General features: G+C 46.3%; 7 protein-coding genes across 7 annotated transcripts; 6 read left to right on the top strand and 1 right to left on the bottom strand.

Moving 5' to 3' along the window:
• Positions 1-765: 765 nt before the first annotated feature.
• Positions 766-3,021, top strand: SERLADRAFT_367830 (uncharacterized protein; the record flags this gene model as incomplete). Its single annotated transcript, XM_007316350.1, has 13 exons — positions 766-1,019; positions 1,081-1,267; positions 1,325-1,551; positions 1,600-1,632; positions 1,828-1,917; positions 1,968-2,019; positions 2,085-2,194; positions 2,251-2,359; positions 2,410-2,505; positions 2,612-2,613; positions 2,641-2,756; positions 2,811-2,947; positions 3,001-3,021. 13 exons carry the CDS (start codon positions 766-768, stop codon positions 3,019-3,021), a joined length of 1,434 nt encoding a protein of 477 aa, XP_007316412.1.
• Positions 3,022-3,555: 534 nt separating this feature from the next.
• SERLADRAFT_384634 (uncharacterized protein) lies at positions 3,556-5,017 on the top strand (the record flags this gene model as incomplete). The annotated part of the gene is made up of 10 exons (XM_007316349.1): positions 3,556-3,762; positions 3,834-3,916; positions 3,968-4,001; positions 4,060-4,248; positions 4,293-4,299; positions 4,383-4,399; positions 4,449-4,516; positions 4,574-4,605; positions 4,660-4,827; positions 4,883-5,017. The coding sequence occupies 9 exons, from the start codon at positions 3,658-3,660 to the stop codon at positions 4,740-4,742; spliced, it is 618 nt and encodes a 205-aa protein (XP_007316411.1).
• A 278-nt stretch (positions 5,018-5,295) lies between these two features.
• SERLADRAFT_347582 (uncharacterized protein) lies at positions 5,296-6,411 on the top strand (the record flags this gene model as incomplete). Its single annotated transcript, XM_007316348.1, has 1 exon — positions 5,296-6,411. A coding segment is annotated over one exon (1,116 nt), but the record flags the coding sequence as incomplete, so codon positions are not given.
• Positions 6,412-6,610: 199 nt separating this feature from the next.
• Positions 6,611-11,836, top strand: SERLADRAFT_355200 (uncharacterized protein; the record flags this gene model as incomplete). Its single annotated transcript, XM_007316347.1, has 14 exons — positions 6,611-6,869; positions 6,931-7,002; positions 7,089-7,131; positions 7,194-7,561; positions 7,612-7,909; positions 7,967-8,169; positions 8,229-8,739; positions 8,803-9,144; positions 9,200-9,486; positions 9,539-9,707; positions 9,765-9,982; positions 10,036-11,196; positions 11,250-11,444; positions 11,501-11,836. 12 exons carry the CDS (start codon positions 6,744-6,746, stop codon positions 10,357-10,359), a joined length of 2,961 nt encoding a protein of 986 aa, XP_007316409.1.
• Positions 11,837-12,002: 166 nt separating this feature from the next.
• Positions 12,003-12,909, top strand: SERLADRAFT_463058 (uncharacterized protein; the record flags this gene model as incomplete). The annotated part of the gene is made up of 1 exon (XM_007316346.1): positions 12,003-12,909. The coding sequence occupies one exon, from the start codon at positions 12,368-12,370 to the stop codon at positions 12,590-12,592; it is 225 nt and encodes a 74-aa protein (XP_007316408.1).
• A 208-nt stretch (positions 12,910-13,117) lies between these two features.
• SERLADRAFT_436063 (uncharacterized protein) lies at positions 13,118-16,014 on the bottom strand (the record flags this gene model as incomplete). Its single annotated transcript, XM_007316345.1, has 8 exons — positions 13,118-14,326; positions 14,812-14,900; positions 14,957-15,046; positions 15,104-15,234; positions 15,299-15,454; positions 15,505-15,638; positions 15,687-15,750; positions 15,890-16,014. The coding sequence occupies 8 exons, from the start codon at positions 16,012-16,014 to the stop codon at positions 13,118-13,120; spliced, it is 1,998 nt and encodes a 665-aa protein (XP_007316407.1).
• A 340-nt stretch (positions 16,015-16,354) lies between these two features.
• On the top strand, positions 16,355-17,997 carry SERLADRAFT_463053 (uncharacterized protein; the record flags this gene model as incomplete). The annotated part of the gene is made up of 5 exons (XM_007316344.1): positions 16,355-16,626; positions 16,679-16,740; positions 16,807-17,023; positions 17,078-17,565; positions 17,629-17,997. 5 exons carry the CDS (start codon positions 16,602-16,604, stop codon positions 17,839-17,841), a joined length of 1,005 nt encoding a protein of 334 aa, XP_007316406.1.
• Positions 17,998-18,168: the final 171 nt, after the last annotated feature.

The following is an 18,168-nucleotide window of genomic DNA, read 5'->3' as shown; positions in this document are numbered from 1 at the left end:
TGACACTGAAACAGCCACAAAGGCCCCCTCTTGCCTTTTCCGTACAACTTCATGCGGCAATGCGGCAAGTGCGCCTTACGGCCCTGGTACGGGATCAAAAACTGGTCAGGCGGAATCACTGGTAAGCGTCCCTAGCACAACTGACCTTCCAGCGCTTCCCGTCGCCATCATGATTAACCTTCAAAACATCGGAAATGGACGCGGTGCTTGAATATCAAGGAACAGGTGTTTATTCTCTTCACTTCCTAAGCTCCCAAGGATCTACAGTATGATTGCATTGAACTCATCAAAGCAGAATTCTGTAGGCTGAAGATGACCCAGCACTAGTACTATCCCTCAAGAAGCGCTCGAGGCTCCTTTTCATTACTATGCCTTCCGCACACGGTCTTCCCACGACCTATTTGATTCCGGAGCCGATCTTTGACTTGTTCCTCTTCTCCCTTTTACGACCGTGATGGAAACAGCTACAGGACTTTGGCAGGACATGAAATTCGTCTACTATACTTGGTTTTCTTGAATAATTTACCCTGGGCATTTACGGTGAAAACAGCCGCTCAGTTACATGCGGTTTGTCTCGCGAAGGCTTCGGATGCGCGTAATGATTTGATGTGGACCTCGGAAATTCTTTGGATCGTTGCAGCGCCTTGACGCTTGGGGTTGAGCGTTTGCACCGAACTATTTTATTGCCTCCAAAAATGACGAACCATAGTCTCTGTATCCGCTGTTTTCGTCTGGCACTTCCAGCCTTTACACTGAGGGAACGCCATGTCTTCTCAGACGTCTGCTTGTGACATGGATCCTGAAAAGGGGACCATGGACTCGGTCCTTCCAAGCCCCGCTCCTAGCGTTATCTCTCCTCCTAGCGTGTACGAGCTCAAGCAGAGAGTCACGCCGCCCAGTCGATCAAAGTTCCACATAAAACTTTCTAGCGTCTCCCCCAACAAAGATGCAGAAAAGAAGTCCAAGAAAAATCAAGTGAGCCGATGGGTCCAATTTCAGCTATGGTTTAATACATATCGGTTTGTCTCGACGCATTGCTCATGGATCGGTCGCAATTAACTTCTTTATCGTGGGGGGCAGGAAGTTCTACTGTATAATCTTGATTATCAACCTCGTTGGCCTGGTGCTGGCTGCTACCGGTGTATGGGCGTATCCACACCAGTATTCTGGAGCTCTCCTCCTCGGGAATCTGCAGACAGCCATTCTGATGCGGAATGAGCTATTCCTTCGATTTTTGTATCTGTTGGTCAATTCATGCTTTGCTAAGGTTAGTGAATATCTGACCTTGGACCTGTCACAAACGACTATAATCTTGCCGCTTTAGTGGACTCCCCTTTGGTTTCGACTATCCTGCACCTCTGCATTGCAACACATCGGAGGCATACACTCTGGATGCGCAACTTCAGGGTGTATATGGCTTACATATCGGGTGGTAATCCTTTTCATCGAAGGTAGCAATGATGCTGTTTTAGCCACTGGCATAACTACAGACGTTGCGGTGGCCATTAGCATTGCGAGCGCCTTTCCTTGGGTGCGGAACAATCACCACAAGTAAGTATGCATCTTAATATAATTTGTCTAAAAACTCATTTTCTACAGCGTTTTTGAACGCCATCACCGTTTCATTGGGTGGTAGGTTTTTTGATAGTATAGTGCCGATCACTTCCTTATGTCTTCTCTTGCTCTCTGCAGGCTAGGCATCATTTCTAGTAAGTTTCGACAGCGTTGAATCATCTGCACGACACTAACGTCGATATCGACTTGAAATTGAAAACTTCTTATTGAAAATGATGTTATAGCATGGACCTTTGTTTTGCTGGGCGACAGCTACGACCTTGAAACGCGTTCAATGGATCCAAAGGGCACTTATATCCTTCGCCAGCAAGATTTCTGGTATATTTTCATTATGACAATACTGTGAGTATCTGCGATGCAAGCTACTTGATGTGATATTCAGGATGTATCAGCGTTATAATTCCTTGGGTCACTGTCCGCCAAGTGAAAGTGGACGTTGAAATCGTGCGTTTGCTTTGCTAGCTTCCTAACGACTTCTTAAAAATGACACGTCTTTCTTCTCAACTCAGCCTTCACCAAAGGTCGTAATTCTTCGCTTCGAGCGCGGTATGCAGCAGGGTCTGCTAGCAAGAATATCGAGAGGGTGCATTTGGGAGTACCATGCTTTTGGAATAATATCGTAAGCAAAAAAGCTGCGATTTTGTAACAATTTTTCTCACACAAATTTGCCATTAGCGAAGGGACTCATGCGAAATATCACTATCTGATCTGTGGAGTACAGGGTGATTTTACGCGTCGTCTTGTGGATGATCCACCCAAGTATCTCTGGACGCGACAGCTCAAGGTATGTGAGAGTCTTTATTAATTCATGTTAGCCTTCTTACAGTAAAATAGTTTGCTGGAGTCTCTAATACGTCGGCACTATACAAGAGAGGTATCCGAGTCTGCACTGGTACCGGTCTTGGTGCTGCTTTATCGACGTGTCTACAAGTATGTTCTTCCTGGAAATTCGCCTTGTGTATCCACTTACTGACTTATAAATATTAATGGTCACAAACAGAGCCCTCACTGGTGAGTTTTGCCTGACAATATTTAGCTGTTTATGCGGTTTTAACTCGTAATCAGGTACTTGATATGGATTGGCTCTGATCAAGAAAAGACGTTCGGCCCCACAATATCTGGTTTGATTCATCGGCACTTGGGGCCTGAACGCGTGACACTTTGGGATTCCAAGCAGCGAGGTACGCGTCATCTTGTTCTACTGTCTTCTGTCATACTCACTTCGGCATTTCCAGGTGGACGTCCAGACATAATGAAACTTCTCAAGGAGATTTATGACTCGTGGCAAGCGGAAGTCATATTTATAACGTCAAACTATCAAGGAAATAAGGAGATGATGGAAGGCTGCAAGCAGGCTGGCATGCCTGCCTTTGTAAGTTTGATAAATCTGCATTCGTCATTATTCGTGTCTGACGAGTATTATAGGGAACACTGTGGGATTTCTAGACAATCAACTTCGGATCACCCCAATCACTACTTTAAATTAACATATAGAAAACAGGAGTTCCTTGGACGTCCGCCCACGGTAACATGGAGACGGCATGACCAACTTATCAGCTGACTCTCCAATCGTTCCGAAAGTCAAGCGTACAAAGCTCGATATAATAAATCTAGGTCCCGATTTGAAACCGCTCCTTACTTCTCATATTTATCCGAAGCTCCTGTATTTTTCCACTGCAGTCGATCACGTCTCGCTACAGCCACAGAACCTCCCGAGATGGACACGATCGATATAACTGTATCATGATTTTTATATGTTTATATTGCTCTCACTGCAGACGATGATGACGGCCTGCGAGTCATATCGACCACCACCAAGGATTTATCCATCGGACTAGAATCACGCACACTTGCTTAATATTATAGAACTTGTTCACCTTCCTTTTTTGGAAGCGAGACATGGAACTGATTGCTTTGCATGTGTTTGTGTGAGTCTGGGCTTGATCCAATCCGAAATTTGAGTCAGATCACTATTTCCGAGTCGTCCTCATGATTCTTGCACGATGTCTGTGGTCGGTTTGTAGAGGATCCTCATTCACAAGAATTGTGTTTAAGCCTGTAGTGACGCGTCGCACTCTGCAAATGGCTGCTGCTAGACCTCTAGACTTTAATGCTGGTCCAATGGTATGGGTGGATTGCGAAATGACGGGATTGGACCCTCGGAAGGATAAAATCTTAGAAATTGCTGTACGTATCAGCGTTCTGGCAAATATTCAAAAAAAATATACTCATACCTTCGTGTTATTTACACTAATAAGGTTCTCATTACTGATGGGAACCTTGAATTGGTGGATGAAGGCATACAACTCGTGGTTCGCACAGAGAAATCGATTCTGGATGGGTAAGTGCATGTTATTACGATGTATCATGCTTGTATTCTGACTAACCTCAGAATGGATGAGTGGTGTATAAATCAACATGGCCGGGTAGGTGGTCTATTAATGACGTTTGACTGAACGTTGCCAAGTTTCTGAAGCCTTTCAGTCCGGCCTCACGAAAGCTTGTTTGACGTCGCCATATACCAAGGATTATGTATCTCAAGCAGTGCTTGCGTACATCAAGAAATGGATTCCTCAACAGAGGACCGGTGTATTAGCAGGCAACTCAGTTCACGCTGATCGTTCTTTTTTGGTCGAGGAAATGCCAGAAGTTGTGGACTGGCTTCATTATCGGTATTTTTTACTCATCACATTTGTGGGCATGCAGCTACGCACTAAATCATCGACTGTTCTTGGCGCAGGATCATTGGTGAGTTAGCTCGTCGACTTGATAATATATTGCTTGTCCTGATGAGTCATCTCTCGTAGATGTATCTTCAATAAAGGTATAGCGTGGTCCGTGCTTGTATTGACCATGAATTAACATGAGTATAGGAACTTTGCCGCAGGTGGTATCCCACGCGTTCGCCTCCTCGAGAAACATATTCGAGAAACAGTCACCGGTAAATCTTCATTTTTCGAATTGCTGAAGTGTGTCTTATCCGCTATCTGTCACTCAGAGCGCTCGATGATATCCAAGGCTCGATAAGAGGTTTGACACATAAGCTTTATCCCCGAAGCCCTGCTGATTTTTTCTTCCGTTTAGAACTCCAGTGGTACCGTAAAAACATTTTTATTGAGCAGGATCCTCCGAAGTTGTCGTCGTCGCCTCGTTCGTTGAGGGAGTGAGGCATGCGCCATCAGATCACATGTGGATTTATCCCTCAGTCTGATTTTTCCGGGATGAAGTCCTTCTTCCACTTTTATGTAGGGTATGTGATCGCGCGATGCAACGTATATGAGTACTGATATAATTAATAAATGCCAGATTTTCAGGATAGTACTAGTAACTACACTGAAATGTTACAACATGGGGAGCTTGTACACGGTATTCTAGGCTTCTAACGTATATCTATCTAGCCAGTGTCATAGATGGTAGCACATGCTATTCATATTTCATACCGTACGCGTCGATAGCTCACGATGATCATGAGTTTCGCGCAGTGAGGCAATAATTTGACTTAGAATGACTTCCGGGTATCGGAGTCGGAATCAACCGTGACCGTGCTCAGGCTCGCTCAGTCAGCTCCTGCTCTTTCTATCATAAAATCTGGGCTCTGTTTTACTCCATTCTCTATGGCAGACGCTGCATTGAGGTTTGATAGCCTTGCAACATATCTGAGCAGTCACCCGTGCGTATCCATCGAACGCTCGGAGTCCTCATCTCGACTTTTTACGAATCCGCAGGATCTCCATCGAAATCCTTCCTGGTGATGGATCCGCATGGCTGGTTGGTACTTCACCGGACAAACCAAGCTCTCCATTCCTTTTCGTGGATCAGAATCTTGGGGTACCACAGAAATTCTTGTACGAGGCCTATCTTTTCAGTTTGGAGGTTTTCAAGCCTGCGAGGAAACTCTTACAGAAATCGAAAGCACCATCACCCATATGCATTCAACAGCTCATAGCGTCCACAGCGGTGATTCTCCTTGCGAATCCAGCACATCAGACTGCTCTTAATACCAGAAAACGCCTGATCCAGAGCAACATTCTGGACATCGAAGAGGAATTAGCATACACTGCTGCGTTACTATCTTCTCAGCATTGTGCAAAAGAATCTACACTATGGCACCACAGACGGTGGCTGTTTTGTCGTCTTTACACTTTGGACGATGAACCGATACCCGTGGCGAGCGGTGAAGTGCTTTCCACGGAGACTCATCACCAAGCTATCATTCCTCTGGACAAACTCGAGTTTGATTTGAAACTCTGCAGTCGAGCATGTGAACTTTACTCCCGCAACTATTTTGCTTGGGCACATCGCCGCTTTTGCATAAATCAAGTTACTATAGTCTTAAATTCCGTACTGTCGAAGAATAACGTAGCCGCGTCTGAAAACCTGGAGATGGTTGCTGCTGAAATCTCAAACGTGAAGCGGTGGATCGATCAGCATATTTCGGACTATAGCGCTGTTCATTATCTTGCCACACTTACCCGTCACCTGCACTCTCTCATGGCCCGAATATCACCCCCCAGCGTCACATATATGCAGCAGGCTTTACCTCCTGAGCTACTTTCGCTGTCAAATCACGCGGTTTCATTGGTGAAGGCGTTCCCTGACCACGAAAGTCTCTGGCTTTACCTTCGTGCCGTTACACAACCGTTTACTGGCAACCCCGATGAAGAGACTATGATTGGGACATTAATCCGTGACTTCGTAAATCCGCTGGCACTTTCAACCTCAGATCTGGCATTGCATGCCACTTGTACACGAGCATCGTCTCAGTCTGCCTATCGCTATCTAGCCTGGTGCTCTTTTGTATGCATTTTCTTAGTGTTCCCAAGTGACGCCCTATGACAAGTATTTTTCAGCAGAAACGAGTCCCAAATGTAGATGACCATACACTGAAGTTGATGTTAGCTATTAAACCAGCGTACCAATTATTGATTAATAGTCCCTCTGTGTAGTGTAGCATTGTTAACAATGAGACGCCGTTACTTATCTGATAAGATAAACATGTCATTGAAGAGGTGGACGTGGCGAAACTGGTGGCGGTGCACTCTACTACCTGCATTGTTTGCTTTGCTCAGTCACTGGCACCGCACAAGCACGAAGCTCGCCGCAGGACGGGTGTAGATGCTTATTTCCTGGACCACACAAGCTTAACTTTTTGATAAATATCGGGTTTAATGGTATCACTTAAAGGGCCTCGTTCAAGAAAGGCTACCTGGCTTGCTTTTGGTCTTGTAACACTCGCTGTTTCAACTATATCTGCACAAGATTCATCGGTACTCTCAGGAACGTCCCTTAGTTTTGTGAGTACACAAAAGGCTACTATATTGTATCAGTTTTTGAACCATGCTTCTTCTCATGTAGGCGAGTGCAGATTCTACGACAGCGCAAGCGGTAACCGCATCTCCAACTCCCAGTGGGCAGGCCGACGATGTGGTGAGTGTCCAGGGACAAATAAACATCCCATCCGTTTTTCTACTTCATCTTCAATTCTCGTGATTCTGAACGTTGAATATCTTCAGTCGACGCCAGCTGTTTCAGTCGAGTTTGATCAACCAGCCGAAGGTGACCACTACTGGAACTGTCTGCTTCGTGCTTCGCGTGCTCATACATTTCCCTTTCTGTAGCTGCACGGGCATACAGAAGTGCCCTAGTAACACTGTCTACTCTCACAGCAATTCCGCCATCATACACCCATGACTCATCTCATATCTCTCCGTCCTCAAACACCAACTCTTTTCTGTCGGCTTTCCTACCTAACCCCCAAGGTCAGGGCCCTCTTGGGAGCGCCATTCGAATAGCTATCAAGCTCCGTCAACAATTCTGGCTATTCCGAGTCTTTACGTCGATAGGAACTGACAACGGAGGTAACAGCGGCGCAAAGAAGAAAGATGACGAAATGCGTGGCAAAGCAATAAAAGTGATCGACTTGCTTCAGCACTCCGCAGAGCTGGGCAGTCAGGATGCGTTGTATACTCTTGGGCAGATTTCACTGGTGCGTTATGTCTGCGTCATCTGGTGCGAAATAATACTGAGATATTCCAGTTCCCACCAAATTACTACTTCCCGTCTGATCCCGCCATGGCCTATGACTCTTTTTCTACACATGCTTCGCTATCGGGAAATGCTTCATCGCAAGCTCTCTTAGCTTTCTTCTATGCTACTGGGTACCATGATGTGGTCCCCATTAACCAAGCAAAAGCACAACTGTACTACACATTTGCCGCTCTTGGAGGACATAAAGGCGCACAAATGGCACTTGGTTATCGCTACTGGAGTGGTATCGGCACTTTGGAAGACTGCGGGCGAGCTGTGGATTACTACGAAATCGCTGCAGAACAAGGTAAGTGGCCTTGAAAAGATGTATAGGATGTGTCAATGACCTTGTTTATCTTTCAAGCCATGTCAGATTTCTTATCTGGCCCTCCTGGTGGAAAAACACTCCCGCAAACTGCTACGAGGTTGTCTGATCTGCATGGAGGCATTTATGGACCTGGTGCAAGTGTGGCATCGACTGGTTTAAATCTTGTGAGACCTGCTATCAAAGCCGGTATGGCACATGCCGCCGGTGAGACTTGGGATGATGTCCTCGAGTACTATCTCGTATGTACTCTTCAAGCCTCACAATTTTGTGGTAACTCGATACTGAAGCTCCCAATTAGTTCAACGCTGATCGTGGTGAAATCGATTTTGCATACAAGCTAGGAAAAATCTTTTATCAAGGTAGCATATATGCGTCGGCTGGTGGTATCGCTTCGGGGAGTGAAGGCGTCGGAAGTATCCCGCGCGACTACCAGCAAGCCCAGTACTACTTTCTCCAAATCGCGCGCCAGGTTTGGCCTCGCGATCCTCCAAACCCCCTGCATCATGCAACGTCGGCGTACAAGGCAGAGGGCGTCACTCAACCTGGTTTCGCGGCAAAAAGTGCAGGCTATCTTGGGCGCATGTATCTAAGGGGAGAGGGCGTGGAGGCTAATCCAGCAAAAGCGATGATGTGGTTTGAGCGTGGCGCCGAATACGATGACAGAGAATGCCACAATGGACTAGGGATATTGTGGCGAGATGGCCTCGTTCAAGGCAAGAAAGACTTGCAGAAGGCTTTGCAACATTTCAATGTTGCCGCTGGGCAGGAGCTACCCGAAGCACAGGTCAACGTCGGGAAATATCATTATTGTAAGATTCTTTCCTTGCAAATGCGGGTATCACATAATTCCACTCACAACCTTACCTTCTTAGACCGGGGTGAACTCAAACTTGCTGCAACGTACTTTGAAACAGCCGTTCGCCATGGATCCCAATTTGAAGCGCATTTTTACCTTGCATTGATCCACAATATGCAAACACAAACCTCTGCGATGTCGCCAGATTTATCTGCAGGATCTTGTGCCACAGCTGTCTCCTTCCATAAAATGGTCGCCGAACGTGGCGTTTGGGACGATGACCTACTACATGATGCAGAGGAAGCGTGGTTACGGGGTGCAGATAGGGATAAAGAAGTCGCAATACTCAAATGGTGGATAGCTGCTGAACGAGGTTTCGAAGTCGCTCAGAATAACCTTGCATTTGTGTTGGACCAAGGTCAGTGACATATAAAACCAATTGACGACAGTATCTAACGATATTGTCCCTTTAGACAAGAGTATCCTACGCCTCACTAGATTTTCTCCTATTATCCCTTCCAACGACACAGCAAGACTCGCTTTAACTCAGTGGACACGTTCGGCAGCCCAGCGAAATGTCGACGCCTTGGTTAAAGTCGGTGACTACTACTATCACGGTCTCGGTGTCCCCGAAGATTCAGAGGCGGCTCGCTGGGAGAAGGCTGCAAAATATTACCAATCCGCAGCTGATACGCAAGTCAGTGCTCTAGCAATGTGGAACTTGGGATGGATGTACGAGAATGGTGCTGGGGTGCCTCAGGTATGTTCACTCGTCACTTTTTTTGAACGTCAATAATCATCATTTTCTCTAGGATTACCATCTCGCGAAGCGTCACTACGACATGGCACTGGAAACTAATGGCGAGGCTTACCTGCCTGTAATGCTCTCCTTGGTCAAATTGTACATGCGAAGCTTTTGGCATACTCTCGGAGGAGGCAGCGATGGGCTAAGTCTTTGGAGTCCTGAAGAAGATGGTAGCAGTGAGAAGAATTCGTGATTCAGAAACATTGTAATCCATGCTGATCGTTTTTTAAAAGGTTCGTCTGTTCACGAAAACAGCGAAGAGCGAGAGGGGCGAGAACTTGATGGTTCCCCAGAAAACGACCAGCCTGGACAAGAGACTGAGTCTAACGAGAAAGCAGCTGATGAGCCAGAAGAAGACGGCCCTTGGTACTTTGGAAAGGCGAAGGAAGAGTTTCATCGACGAAGAAGGGGACAAGACGCCAGAGCAAATGAAGAAGAAGATCCAGTTCAGGTATGTAAGGACGAAGACCAATCCATACAGTATCTAACCCTTATTCTACTCAGTGGGCTCGCGATAGACGGAACTCTGAAAACGAGCGAGATGGTGACTTTGGTCCCGAAGATTATTTTGATGGCGCTCTCAGGGGTGGTCATCGTGGTGAAGAAGATGTGGATGATTTCGCGGAGACTATGTTGCTGGTCGCGCTTTGCCTCGCGGTGTCTATATTGCTATACGTCCGCACACGCTTCGTCGAGAGGGTCCGCAGAGAGGAGCGACAACAGGGCGAAGAGGGCAATGGCCAACAACCTGCCCAGCCCCCACCAGACTTGGGTGCTTTCCCTGGCCCTGATGATCCAGCTCGGAATGAGTGGAATATACTTCATTAGGTTGTGCGACATGTTCATAAAAAATAGATGCTCTTTGTACACCTCGGTGGCGCCTATCGCGTTTTGTGCAGCCGAGAGGATGACTAAGGGATGCACGTGGTCGGTCTGACGCGCTCGTTCTCAGGTTGATACACTGCGTAATTCGAGAGTTCTCGAGTCGAAAGTCTATTCATTTCTTCCTGATTCCTGTCCATTCGTTACACTCCCGGTTCTATTTTAACTCAGATCCCTTATAATGAGTTTTGATGTCACAGTTCTCGAGTCCTACATTGAGCAGATCCTATCCGCTCCTGGGACTGACTTGAACACCATCAGTGCAAAACGCGTTCGCAAGCAGCTGGTGGAATTCGATCCAGCATTGACACCGGAAACGCTGAAGGAGCACAGGGAAAGCGTTGACCAGATAATTTCGAGCGTGTTCGAGAAAGTAAGCCATGCTGCTGGAGGCGTGTCCGTGCAAAGTGCAGAGGGCTCGAAGCGGAAGCGAGAAGAAGAGGATGGCGGCATAGGCAGCGTAGAAGAAGACATAGGGGAGGAAGCTGAAGCTACTCCCGACCCTCCCAAGAAAAAGGGAAAGAAAACCACCGAGGAAGCCGATGCTGAGCTGGCAAGAAAGCTTTCGAGCGAAATAAATGGCCGTTCACGGAGAAGCGGTGGGTCGAGTGCTCCTGCTACTAAGGCGAAAAAGAATGCCAGTAGAAAGTCAAAAAAGAGTGCTGCGACTGTAGAATCTGGCAGCGATGATGATGGTGATGAACCTGGAAAGAAGAAGGCAAAACCCAAGAAGAAGGCTAGTGGAGGGGCAAAAGGTGGTTTTGCGAAGGAGTATATCTTAAGGTATGCATCTCACAGACATTCCTGTTTTGACACCCCTGTTTAAGCCTTCATAGCGAACCATTATCCGCTGTATTGCAGGTGGATAAGCTCTCGCGTCCACAGGTGGTCAAACAGCTGTGGGAATATATCAGAGGTAATGATCTTCAAAACCCCAGCAACAAACGCGAGATAATGTGTGACGGCGGCCTACGCGCTGTTTTCAATGTGGATAAAATTGATATGTTTAGAATGAATAAGGTATTAGGACAGTGAGTATCTGTAGCTTGGTCTTTGCTATCCTTTAAGACTAATTCATCATCATTAGGCACCTCCACGAGAACGAAGGGTGACCTTTGTTTATTTAACACAAGATTTCTTCCTGTGCGATGCATTTTTTCCAATTATTTTATTGAAACTTCCTATTCTCTCACATAGTTGTTTGATTTATTGGAAGAATGTTGTTATTCCGGCACACACGCAACAGTGTGGTTCGTTCGTCGTCCTATTATTTCCTGTTACCTGACTTTGACTCTCTTGTTGTCCTACTTTTCATGTGTTAAATCCTCGAGTTTGATGCAACGTGTTCTTTTACAACTATTATAAACAATAGGATATAAATGTTGACTATGAGAACTCTAGACAACGTGAAGTTGAAGTGACTAGTTGACTGAGGGTTTTTGAGCAAGGTGTGTATAGACTTCGAGTTTTCCTTGGTTGTTTGCAGTTTTGACGCATGTGATTTACTGCGCTCCCAATTTGGTTGCCAGCATAGGCTGATCCGAGTCTTTCGAGCGATTAGTTGTCCCGTTTCAAGTTGTGCATATCGTGAAAGTGGCTGTACTAGTACCAGCATATATCGCAAGGTTTGGCTAATTCAGAACTATGATGGTATCTCATCAATGGCTAGAGTGCTGAAACGATATAGTTCCGGACAGTGTTACACGGGTCACGGTGAGTATATCATCTTCAAGCTTCAACCATGAAGAATTTGATGATCATCATGATACAGGCAGAAACTGCATGCCAGCGTTCCTGGGATATTCGTAACTGAATGGCGGCGATTTCACTGTCGAGGGGAACAAAGTAAAAGCTCAACTTCGTCATATCATCGCACTCCTATTTCGTCAACTTCTTAAGTATTCCATTGCAAAAGCTGAATTTACGGTATTATTGTTTCCCCAAGCAGGCGGAAATGACGAGGGCGCAAGGAACAGTCTTGTCCCATGACCAGACGGATATTACTGGTGGGCATAACTTCGTGAACGTAGGTTTCATATCTGCAGTTTCTTTGGGTAGCGGCGATCTCTGTTTGGCGCCGTTCAACCTTTTGCTTCACTTCATGAGTCAATTCCGGGCAAGACGCCGCCATCTGTCAGTTCACACAATATTCCAGTACTGTGGATTCGGGCCTAGTTGAAGGAAGCCCAGCTGAGCTAGTATATGGAGGAAGTTCTAATCAATCAAGTTACAGGATTCCATTCATAGGTTTCTCCCGTCTTCTAGGATGTCGCACTTCCCCCCTTTGGATATATGTATTCTCCCGGCAGTACACTTTCTCCCCGAATGTTATCAAAAGTCCATGACAGGTACGTACCACCCGCCAAATTCTGACGCTAACAATTCATGAATTCATGAAGCGCGCGCCAGCTTGATATGATAACCACGCTCTAATAGGGTCTTCGCTGTAACAACAACGGTATTAATGCATTACTGTCACAAGGTCAGTATATATAGAAGCTATCTTTGAATTTTATCCTTCTTCTGCGATGTCATGCAACATTACAATGGCTTCATATGGGTGAAAGTAATACAAGATATGATAAAAATGTAAACAAAGCGAACCCAAGTGGTACAGAATACAATACCCAAATTTAAATAATGTATTCGTCACTGACAATGAAATAAACAAATTGGTAACTCGAAGCGAAGTCATGAGTTGTCGTTAATTAAGGTTGTGTAGTTTCATCCACTCTTTATCGTTCGCATTAAAATCGACTCCCTTTTCTCTCCACCACATTCTGGCAGCTTCTCCTCCACCAATAGCATCCTCCAGAGCCTCTTCAATGTCACACATCCTGTACTGAATTGGGAGTCCGCTTTTATCCCACCACTGCAGGACTTCTGGCCTATTGTGCCGCGTCGCACCTGTCAGCGCATCTTGGTCGAATACCACTTGCAACCCGCTTCCCAACCACCACTCCAAAACATCTACTTTGCCGTGACAACTCGCATGGTGCATCACATGCCGATCGTACTGATAATCGAGCTGGGAGGCAGCCCACCATTCAAGTACCTTGACATGTCCGGCGGTGCTAGCCATGTCCATAACACGACCTATTTTGAGGGGTAAACCGTGGTCCAAATGATGTTGTTTCCACCAGTCAAGCACGGAAATCTGATTTTTGGCACTTGCAAACTCAAGTGCAGCCTCGGTATACTCCAAAGGAATGCCAGACGAGAACCACCAATCAAGAGAGGTCACTTGCCCGTTTCGCGAAGCACCATCAACAGCATCTGCGATTGCTCCTGTTTTTGGGGGGTGAACCAAGTCAGGATGCTGTTCAAAGCCATGTTTCCACCAGGACAAGACATCAGTACGACCATTCCTAGAAGCCTGGATGGGGATTATGTCGTCTTTGAAGATGGAGAGAAAGATTGAACGATGTTGTGTAAGAAAATACTCTAGGACGTTAACATATCCAAAACGAACAGCTGCCACAGCTCCGATTTTTGTGGGGGGACCGCTAGCCGGGTCAGCAGCACGAATTAGGGGGAGAGAGCCAGTCAGCATTGTGAGGTCCGTAGAATTGGCATTGTTCCACGTAAGAGGTGTGGGTAGGGACGTGGGTACTCCAACAGCCCGTGAAAGCGTCCAATCGCCAACATGGTCTAATATTTCAGCCAAAATTTCAACTGGCAAGCCCGGTATGAGGGCACTGCGTCCTTTTTGTTGTGGTGTTGCGGTGGGTTGGATGTCGTTAGATACAGCAGGAAAATGATATGTATGGAGATCATGATGGGCCAAGCGGGATGCAAGTTCGCTGTCTGGGCCTGAAGTTGGGAGGTTACGGACTTTGAGGAAAAAAAGGAGTTGTGGATGTGTCATGCGGCGGTAAGCCTCGCAAACGAGTTCTAGTGAAGGGTCATAGTTCTGCGAAAGAAAAGCATACCAATGTCGATGTTTAGCTTCATCGTTGTGTGCTGCCAGAAGAGTATTCGTTTACACACCGCCATAAGCAGAAAATACCAGTACAGTCAATATAAGAGGGATTTTGCCACTGACTGGGAACGACTTTACCACAGGTGACGCTGTAAGTGGCGTGGCTTTCACTCCTTGCCGGCTATTCTATGGTGACTTTATGGCAAGCTTTCAGTCAAATCATGGTTGACTTGTTCGACTGCCAATCATACAAGCTCTAAATTACACTTGATCTCTCTACTCGTACCAGCTGTTATCGCAGTTCTAGTATTTATCTATTCGTATACGGCATCTGAATCCCCTCATAAGGACTAGCTGCAAATCATCGAGTTTCACGATGACACGTTCCTCCACTCCAGGATCATTTCGTGGACCTGGTTAGTCTATATTTTAACACTCCGAATCTTTCCTGCAGAGCCAGCATATCAGCTATCCACCTCGGACGTCCATATTAATAGTGGTATCGTATACTTTGTTATATCGAGCCCAACGGGTGCCGGTACAGGAATAAGCTGGAAACGAATACCTGTGTGATACATGTGAGTGCTCTTATCTCCAAAATCTAGACAGTTCTAGCCTTACCAATGTATGACATGAAGCGGTTCAAGTTTCTCTCTCGAACTTCGTCTTCTATCAGTTCGTAGTCCCTCAGGAGGGCCTTGACTTTTGGACCTGTAACATCGATTGTCTGGATTCTCTTTCAAGGCCTCGGACAAACGATGGACCTACCATCATACGAAAAAAGGGCCCTCAAACTTGTTGGATAAATATAACTCTTTCGACCGTTTGTCTTCAAGACGATAGCCAATGGTTCATCCAAGTTGTGTGTTCGCAGGTTCGAGTTCAATCGCCTGGCTTCCCTGCACACGTATCACGTATCACAGTCGTCAAGCATACCACAGGATCGAAACGCACCGAACTTACGAGTTCTCAACAGACTGTTGGATCGCTGTCAACTCCTTCTTGCTTTGCGCCATTTGCTGTTCCACTGGGACGGGAAAGTAATCCTTGATCTGTACATCGACTTCTTGTGCAACTTGCTTTGCTATGTCTGCTTTGATCTGTTCTTGAATTTTCGCCCTGGACGTATTGATTGAATGGGTAAGGTACAGGTTTTATAAAGTACATACTTCATATGCTCTATAATTTGGTCTTTGAGCTGCTCGCTTACCATCCGCTTCACTTCTTTAATTCGTGCCTCCTGTTTCTTGTCTTGAGCCCTGACTTGCCGACGCATGGCTTGGATCTGGGAAGCATTGTCTTGCTGGACTATTTGTCAATTATGCGCTTGGGGCTACGACTATGGTCATACCATCGTAGGTGCTGTTGCTGATATCTTCGCAGACTGCTCGTTCAAAGTGTCGAAAGTCTGACCACTGATATCAGAAGCCCATGTGAGTAAACCACATTGCCCATATGATTCTCACTACTCATGATATCCTATTGCCAATCTCACTGTTTGACAGTGGTGGTTCTCCGTGCAGAGTATGTGCGTCTGGAGGTGGATGGACTCACAGCGTGCCTAGAGTATCCTTCATTGCAGCTAGCAGGTCTCGAATTGACGTCGCTTCAGCCATCGATTCTTGGCTCGTCCTACTTTGAGCCCTAGGAGTCGCATCACCGCTGAAACTTATAGACATTTTTTTTTGTAAGTAGCTCAAGTGTAAGCACAACGCAAGGGGCGTAGGGTATGTCGGTATATTAAGTAAAGAGGACAACGTGACAGATGGTAGGCAAAATCTACATTTTGCTAATCCTCGTGCACTCTAGCCTTCCGACATGCCATAATTTGGGAGGCATAGACGAGCTGAATGTTTAGCTCAAGGCAGATCCCTCGAATTTGTTTGCTCATTCTTGTTCATCTAACTTACGTGCAAGTCCAGGCTTAAGAGTTATAGCGCCTGGTAGCCGGTTTGCCGGACCGTTACGAGAAGTCCACTTGTTTTTGTGGTCACGATGGACCATCGTGACTATTTCGCCGTCTTGCTTCTCTCCAATCCGTCGTGGTTTCCTGTCTGTCCTGTTCAACTTTTCCCAGTATACAACAGTTCATCGGAGAGCGGCCCGCATCGGCCGAGAGAAGTTGTACTTATAGCATGATCGTGTCTACTCACGAGACGAGTCGATCCCAAGGGGCATACCATCGCCCATTGTATATAGCTGATAACATTCTCCAGACTCCTTTTGCAATATTTTCTTCTTTTATAACTAACTTATCATCATCGTCATGTTGCCTCGTATCATGCTCTGCGGTAAGATTTGCGGTTGAAAGGTGTAAAACCTCGCGATAACCCTATCATGCAGGAAGAATCGTCTGGGCACATCAGGATGTCAAGGAGCTTTTCAATGGGATTGCTGAAGTGATAGTACGTTGCGAGTTGTTCGTTTTCATGTTCTTGCATCTAAATTTTGAATGCCAAACTTTCCATCAGCCTATGAATTCTCCTAACCGAGCCGACTTTCTTGCAGGATTCAAGCCTGGTGGTAAATATGAGGGAACCGTCGGGATATACAGACACAACACATCTGCAGATTCTATTGGTGTATTTGATAAGGAAATTATTGCTGCACTTGTGCCTCAAGTCAAATGGATAGCTCACAATGGAGCTGGATATGATCAAATTGATGTATTGGAATGTAAAGCGAAAGGTGACTAGCCTTTTCAGCCCTTTGAATTCACTTCACACTAACGCTTTATGGTAGGTATCTATGTGTCGAACACCCCCGGCGCAGTCGACGATGCTACAGCCACGACCGCCTTGTATCTTTTAATCGCCTGTCTTCGCCACTTCTCTTATGGAGAACGCAGCCTGCGTGAACTAAAGTGGAAAAAACCTATCTCGGCGGGGGCTACTCATGACCTGACCGGACGCACACTGGCCATTTTGGGCTTAGGCGGTATAGGTTTGCGGTTGGCGTACCTTGTGCATGCTTTCCCCATGCGTGTCATATATTACTCGAGACACCGCAATGACGATGCCCCTGAATGGTGCGAATATGTGGATAGCATGGAGGAACTACTTGCACAGGCCGACGTACTCAGCGTACACGTCCCACTCAGGAAGGAAACAGAGCACCTTGTCGGAGAAAAGGAGATACGTGCGATGAAGAAGGGGTCCATCATCGTCAACACTGCGCGGGGGAAAGTTATCGACGAAGAAGCTATGATTAGGGCCCTGGAGGATGGACATGTATGTGTTATCAGCTGGGCTGGGTTTATGCTGTTTGATCTGATATCTCTGTTAACGACACAGCTCTCGTCTGTGGGTCTGGATGTTTACGCAGACGAGCCTTCTGTGAACCCTCGTTTACTTGACTTCCCCCAAAATGCGCTTCTACCACACATGGGCACGGAGAACCAGGACTCTCAGAGGAAGATGGAAGTACGCGCTCTAACAAACCTAAGAGACTTCCTTATACAAGGGAAAGGAAACGATATTGTGCCCGAAATGAAAAGCAAGTTGTAAGGTGAAGGAAAGATGCGAGGGAGGGTTATGTGGTGGACCTGCCTAGACGTCGCTTGGCTAGGTTAGGGGGGATCGAAGTGTTAAGATATTCTAGTGTAGATATCTGTTTCTATCAATTAAATCAACAAATCGATGGTGTAAAGGCTAGCTTCCACACGAACGTCACGCCCACAAACGTAAGATTGCATCGCATTCGAACCACAAAGGTACACGCCAACCACTCGTGAAATGAGTCGTAATAATACATATCACATAACAGCCAAGAGGCAGTGACACTATTGTTTGTAATATCAGGGGTATCGTAGTACATCGAATAGTTCGAAGCGT

The sequence above is a fragment of the Serpula lacrymans genome, assembly GCF_000218685.1.
Source record: "Serpula lacrymans var. lacrymans S7.9 unplaced genomic scaffold SERLAscaffold_5, whole genome shotgun sequence".
Lineage (NCBI taxonomy): Eukaryota > Fungi > Basidiomycota > Agaricomycetes > Boletales > Serpulaceae > Serpula > Serpula lacrymans.
The sequence above is the reverse complement of the archived record's forward strand: the minus strand, read 5'-3'. Positions and strand labels throughout refer to the sequence as shown.